This window comes from Amblyomma mixtum, chromosome 4 (assembly GCF_055824585.1).
Source record: "Amblyomma mixtum isolate Tamu chromosome 4, ASM5582458v1, whole genome shotgun sequence".
NCBI classification, from domain to species: Eukaryota; Metazoa; Arthropoda; class Arachnida; order Ixodida; family Ixodidae; genus Amblyomma; species Amblyomma mixtum.
In genome coordinates, this window is record NC_143015.1 from 148,425,111 (window position 1) to 148,431,970 (window position 6,860).

Sequence of the window (6,860 nt, forward strand, 5' to 3'; positions counted from 1 at the left end):
TTGATATGCAGCTTCTTTCTTTCGTTCATTGTTTCTTTGGTGCTTTGATTCTCTCCTTTTTCTTCTCTTTGTTCTCTTTCTTTACTATTTTTCTCGATCCTTTCTTCCTTGCTTTCTCTCTTAATTTATTTCGTTCTTTGTTTTTTTTTTTGCTTTTTTCTTCCCCTTGTCCTTTTTTCCCTGCTTCTCTCCGTCCTTTATTATTTATTTCCCTCTTTCTTCCCTGCTTCTTTTCTTCCTTTATTTCTTAGTTTCTTTGCTTCTTTCTATTTTATTTTTCTCTCGCGCTGTCTCTGTCTTTCTGTCCGTCCTTCTTCCTAAACATAGGGCGTTTCCTCCGATTGGTCATCATTCGCTTTCAGGGCAAGCTGCCCGTTTCCACGTAGGACAGGCTTTTTTCGAAGGTAGAAACACATGCTCAGGAATACTGCCGTCGACACTATGACGGCTGCGAAGCACACATACAAGAAAACATTGGGAATGCTATCCAAGAACTGGCCCACAAGAAGCGGAGGCGATAGAGATCCGAGTCCTCCTGTAACCACGACAATGGACATCATCTTGTTGCTGATGTTGATGTGCTTCGCAACCCAGGCTGTTGCTGCTGCGTTCAGAGGACCCTGAGCAATACCAGCTAGAGCACTGCTAGCCCACAAAGCTGTGGCGTTGTTGGAACCCCAAGCCAATAGCACACTAGTTGTTGTGACCAAAATGATATGCGATGCTACCAAGACGGAGAAGGCGGACAGCTTGACAGTAACAAGGGCAGTGGTTAGGCGACTCGCAGCGAAGCACAGGAAATACACGGCAACGAGGCGAGAGGCTAAAGGCTTGGAGAAGTGGAGATCGCATTTGACAGCAAACGCCGTGAGCATCTGAGACGTTGTGCACTCTATAGCGACGTAGATGAATTCGTAGGCGCATAGCAATGCTAGCGTTATCCGGGAAAAGCGCGTGTACTCCGCTGAATCTTGCACGCTAGACCCTGTACCGGTTAAAGCATTCGTTCTATGAGCCTTGAAGCTGGTGCTGTCGATGAAGTAGAGCACGGCCATGGAAGCTACTAATAGTAATTGGAAGGCACTAGCTATTCCGAATGCGTAATAAATCATGCTTTCGCTTGGACCATCCCCTGGGATTGTTGCGTTTGGAGGTTCTAGTGGCTCGATGAGTAGGTCCCGTGTAAAGTTCCCTGTGAAATTTGGAGTCGTCGCTGTAGGGTTTGTGTCCCCGTTTCCTTGCGTAGAAAGGAATGGCTTCGCAATGAATGGGGCCACTAGACAGCCTATGCCGAAGGCCAAGTGAAAAACTTGTAGCGCCGGGCTCGAGTTCTGGGGCCACATCTTCATGATCCAGACATTTGCACCTGCAAGAAAAAAAGGAAAACTACTCTCACTTCACTCTTTCGTAAAAGAAACTTGAAATAGACATGCAAAATAAGTCTTCTTCATGTTCTACAGAGAAAAAAGTGAAGCTTATGTACCCGTTTTTGGAACGGCAGTCTAGTTCATACGGACAAAACAGCTGCACATCTAATGGCTTCCATGAGACGTGGAGTGAAATTCACAGCAGAAATTAGAAAAAGCCGCAGATGGTCACTGAAATATTAACACGAAGAAAACATCCTAAGTAAGCAGATTAAGTTAGGCTAAAGGTTTGGTTTGGTTTTTTTGGGGTTTAACGTCCCAAAGCGACTAAGGCTATGAGAGACGCCGTAGTGGAGGGCTCCGGAAATTTCGACCACCTGGGGTTCTTTAACGTGCACTGACATCGCACAGTACACGGGTCTCTAGAATTTCTCCTCCAAAGAAATTCTAGCCGCCGCGGCCGGGATCGAACCCGCGTCTTTTGGGTCAGCAGCCGAGCACCATAGCCACAGAGCCACCGCGGCGGCTTAGGCTAAAGGTTTAGTGAAGAAGTCCTTGGTATATCTGCCCAATACTATGACGACATCCCTGCTCTTCCTTGAAACCAAAATTATCAAGTAATTTTCTTCTTGTCCCTGCACACCGTACCTTCTGCCCTTTTCACGATATAAACAGCTCTTCCGCCACAGAGCTCCACCGTCTGGTAAGAGGCATTCCTTAACATCGGAACACTTTAACCATCTTTTAAGGTGATTACCTTTTTTGAGGATAATGTTAATCACGGGTGAGATGGCTTGGACCTGAGGGCGTGCGGTAGTTATCTTATCCGAAGACAATACGTCGTCCATAGTGTAAAAAGGTTAAGTGAAGAAGAAATTGTGAGCAAGGGCATGAAATAACATGAGATCAGAAATAAAGGAAACGATTCGAAATGAAGAGCAAAAGGATGGTCATCGACTAGCGTAGGTACATCAGTATGGCTTATCACGTCATAGGCATTGAACGACCCCGGACGTTTCGCTTTTCCATAAAAGGGCACCGTGAAGTTGGCACCTAATAATTGCACGTAGGTGTCTCCCTCACCTGTGCCGAAAGCACCTAAGCTGAGTCCCTCGAAGAACACCATAATGTGTGCCACCGCCAGGTATCCACTGAGAGGGATCATCAGCACTGTGAAGCACGTCAGTGTCATGGCCAGGATGGATATGATCTGGGTGTTGTACGTGTCGTATAGCTTGCCACCTGGGGAAGAATCACGCACATGGGTTGGGCGCAAAAAACGTGGGCATGCGGGACGTAAAAGGCTAGAAGGGTCTGAACAACTTTTTTCAGAAACAGGCAGACCACAATTTGCTTGCGTGATCGGAATAGTTACTGGTTTATGTCAAGCCAAGCTGTGTGCCGTGCGTGGGTTAGACTTAAAAGGCTAGCGGGACTGTGCATCCTTTTTTAGAAGCAGGGAGACCACAATTTGAATGGTTACTAGCGTATGTCAAGCCAAGCTGTGGGCTGGGCCGTGAACGTGACTTAAGAAATGCCACCGTAGAGGCTACGTACCGATAAGAGAGCCTACCAGGTTCCCGACGCACCGAGTCGTGATCAGCTGCGAGGCGGCTGCTAAGCTGGAGCTGTAGATTTCTCCCAGGTCCAGCAAGGAAACACCGGTCATTGCCACGATGAGACCCTGTGTCATAAAAACGTAACGCTAGCTTGTATAGACCTTGTTTAATTATGGCAGACAGCAAAACTCGTGAATCTCTGAGAGAAACACACTTGGCAATCGGTTGTTTCCACTCATTTCCGTGCTGGCTGTAACAGGACTGATTGTCAGAGCTTTCGAAAGTCTTGGGTGCTGCGATTCAGTCATGCAGTGACTCTGTGGCTGTGAGATGACTATGAGGCCGCTCCTTGAGTGTAATGTGCGAAAGACATGCAATGAATGTGACAACGAAAATGCAGGCGGACTCTTCGCTATGCCTGTAACAAGAGGCATCGGGATTGTTGTCTCGTCTACCACGTCAAAGAGGCTGGAAAAAAGGGATATTCGATTCCAGCCACAACAGGCAAGTGATTGCAAAACTGGCGCGGGGTGACTAATCTGTCGGTATCGAGCACCATAGTGACGCTTACCATGCCAAGGTTCCCGAGGCTGACGTTGCATGTACGGCCTACGTTGAGCCAGAGTTCAGTGGAAGGTGAACGTGTCCTCATGGAAACGAAATAGTCACTGCAGAAAAAAGATAATGAGAAACTTCACCTTCGAGGACAAGTTTTCAGATGTCGTATAGTATGAGTCATGCTCTATATTCTCACTGATATGTGTCCTTCTGTTTTATTATGCCTTCTACTTTTGATCAAATTAGTAACCTAAAAAAACAATGAAGGCATGCTGTCACTATTTTAGTGCAACTTCCTCAGTTTTCAGAAAAAATAACACCTCATCATTTGCTTAAATATCGCGCCATGAAATAGTTTATGATGTAATCTCTATTACTGAAACATGGCTCAAGGAAAAAAAAATCACCTGCGACACCGGCTACAAACTGTCGTCTTTACCACGGGTTCCACGTGAACTAGGAGGTAGTGTTGCATTTCATGTTTAAGATAGCAGAGTATTTGATGTATTTCCTAATGATGATATTAGTGACCGTGTAATTGAGGAATATTTTCACAAAAATTGACTGCGGGGTAACTGTCGGTGTCGGTTACCGTCCTCCTAGTTCCCTTGTTTCACTTTTTCTGGACAAATGAATCAGTTATACCAGTTTTGGGTAATAAAAAAAACCTATGACAATTGCCAGTCATTTAAATATAGACAACTCTAGCGAAGCTAACAATCACACGTTAGATTTAGACATCTATAACCTTATTCATGTCACTACAGACGCCACTCGACTAATTTGAAATTTCAGTAGGCTAATTGATCATGCCGTTAACAACGTCACATGTGTTATATAGGCCGGAACATTTTACAACCTGACAGCAGGCCATGTGCCTGTATTTATTTCAAAATCGAAAAGAAAATAGCTACTCGAAATAACTACTGGCAGCCGTATAAAAGATAGATTATCTATCTCTCATTTGAATCTAGCCGAAAATAATCTTTTCTGATTTCAAGAATACCGACATAACAAGAATATCACAGTTTTATTAAAATGAGAGCGCTAAACGGCCCGCTGGGTGGAAAACCCTGTGTCGGCGTGGCTGGATATTCCTGACTGGTCGAGGGGTTAATGACTAAGAAAAGCAGTTTCGCTGAAAAGCAAAAAGGCGGTCAAGCGGAGTCAAAGCGGTATCTTAAGGGTCGGGAGCCGGACCCTCAACCTCTGCACCAGTCAAGAACGTTCAGTGGAGATAAATGTAGACCTTCTACGAGCACCTCACACAAACACTGGGTGAATTGAATTAGAGGAAAGCTTAGTTAATTTGGGTCACTAATTAGCGTCTCCAGTTGTTATCAACGATGATGTGTAATGAAGCAGTACGTGATAGCAACAAGAGTATTGATGTCTTCGAAACTGTGCGCCAGGGAACTGCCAAGCGGCCATAGGAACCCTTTACTGCTATCACGTCCTACACTTACGGTGAACTGCAGCGTCCTCCAAGTATTTATAGCTTATCATAATGCACTATCGCAAAGTTCTTTAGAGACTAGCCCGAAGAGATACACGTATGCACCTGTTTGAACATGGATGAGCTCAAAAACCTTAAGGATACTGAAAGAAAAAATTGAATTTCATTGCAAATAAAAGTAAACAAAGGCAAATAATTTTTTTTAGGCAGTTTGCGAGTTTCTAAATTTCTTCAGTATATTTAGCGCGGGAAATGAAATGAAAACGTTATCCATATCTCACCTCAAATGCGAAGGAAACATGTAAGAAATTACCATCGTTCTGACATTTGCAATGAGGCTTCGTTTTGGGAACTTGTTACCTTATCTAATTGATCAAGAAACAGCAGATCAATTTATTGAATACGTTACAGGTGGTCGAAATTTCTGGAGCCCTTCACTACGGCGTCCCTCATAGCCTGAGTCGCTTTGGGACGTTAAACCTCCATAAACCATAAACCATTACTAATACTGGACCACAGCTTGCAGCCCAATTATCTCCAGTCGCCTACCGTATGCAGTCACTCAGACCGGTTAAAAATAATTTTTTTTTTGTAATATGATGGAGGAAGCAACAGCAGTCAAATAATAAAGAAGCAAGTAAAGGAACTGGATAAAAATCTTATTAAAGTAATGAAGGATAACAGTGATATATCAGGAGCACACGTCCTAAATAGAGTACTAATTCTCTGGATAGTGAAATGAATCTTGCTGAACTGAAAATACCCAAAGTAGCACCCATATATAAAGACGAGAATAGTCCCAAATCGACATATTATCGGCCGATACCGATTATTAGTGTTACTAATACAGTTTTTAAGAAAACAGTTGGCATCACGTAACTAAATTAATATCAAAGCACAATATCTCAACCTCTCATTAGTCTGGTTTCAAGCCACATAAATCAACTTCTTGCGCAGTTCTCAAGTTAACTCAACTGTTAAAAACAGCCCTCCCTAAGAATATAGAGCCGTTGCTGTTCTTTATATACATACAAAAAGGTCCACGACATAGTTAACTTCAAGTGTTACTTGATAAGTATAAAGGAACCATGAAACGGCGTTTACTGAGGTTAAGAAAAGCACCCGAGCGATCAATATTCCATCAGTCGTCACAGCAGCGTAAGAAAACTCTAAGCAAGCTTCAATAACACTGTTGGCATCGGCGATTAAAAATAATCTTCTCTCTCTCAACTCATACACGTCAATGTGAATGACAACTCGATAGGCGTGTTAATAAAGCAGGAGGAAGAGCACGAACTGCAAAAGAAGTGGTGGGATTTTAACGTATTTAAGCCGAGTGGACGTGCGATATCATGTGGCAATATCTATTTCATTTCTGCACTCTCAAGGTCAGGGACACTACAAGATTCTTGGTTGGGTTTGAATCCGCGTGGTATTGATTCCGTACTGTTATACTGCTCACCTGTGGCCGGCGGCAGCCGGCTGAGGCTCGTAGCGCACATTGCTGAAGTCCCTGCGGGATGCATCTCCACTCATCTTAAGCTCTTTCACTGTTGAGGGAAGGATACGAAGCGCGCAGCTCGTTTTTTGTTAAAAGACCAGCGCGTTCTCGGCGATGCGAGAAGTCGCAGCAGTCGTAGCGGCGGTAGTGCAGTGGAACCGTGGCTAGGTACGCACTCGACGCCCTTAGCGTCGAAAACAGGTGCGCGGGAAAAGTAAAAAAGAAAGAGCGCTGATTTTGTCATTCTCCCATGGAATGCTGCTGCAGGCCTCGCGATGATTGCGTGATACAAAGGGCGCCATATAAAAACAGCCCTGAAAGGAAAAGTACGAATAGGTAGAACTGAAATCACAGCTTACTCTATGCGGATGGGTCACCTCATTAGATTCAGTAAATAACACACAAAGAAGAAATAAACT

At 44.2% G+C, this 6,860-nt stretch overlaps 1 protein-coding gene across 1 annotated transcript; it reads right to left on the reverse strand.

The window, feature by feature from the left end:
• Nucleotides 1–218: 218 nt before the first annotated feature.
• LOC149348706 (sodium-dependent glucose transporter 1A-like) lies at nucleotides 219–6,598 on the reverse strand. The gene is made up of 5 exons (XM_089585883.1): nucleotides 6,403–6,598; nucleotides 3,498–3,594; nucleotides 2,925–3,051; nucleotides 2,451–2,609; nucleotides 219–1,366 (listed from the first exon to the last, which is right to left on the reverse strand). The coding sequence occupies exons 1-5, from the start codon at nucleotides 6,474–6,476 to the stop codon at nucleotides 318–320; spliced, it is 1,506 nt and encodes a 501-aa protein (XP_089442009.1). The 5' UTR covers nucleotides 6,477–6,598; the 3' UTR covers nucleotides 219–317.
• Between the last annotated feature and the right edge of the window lie 262 nt (nucleotides 6,599–6,860).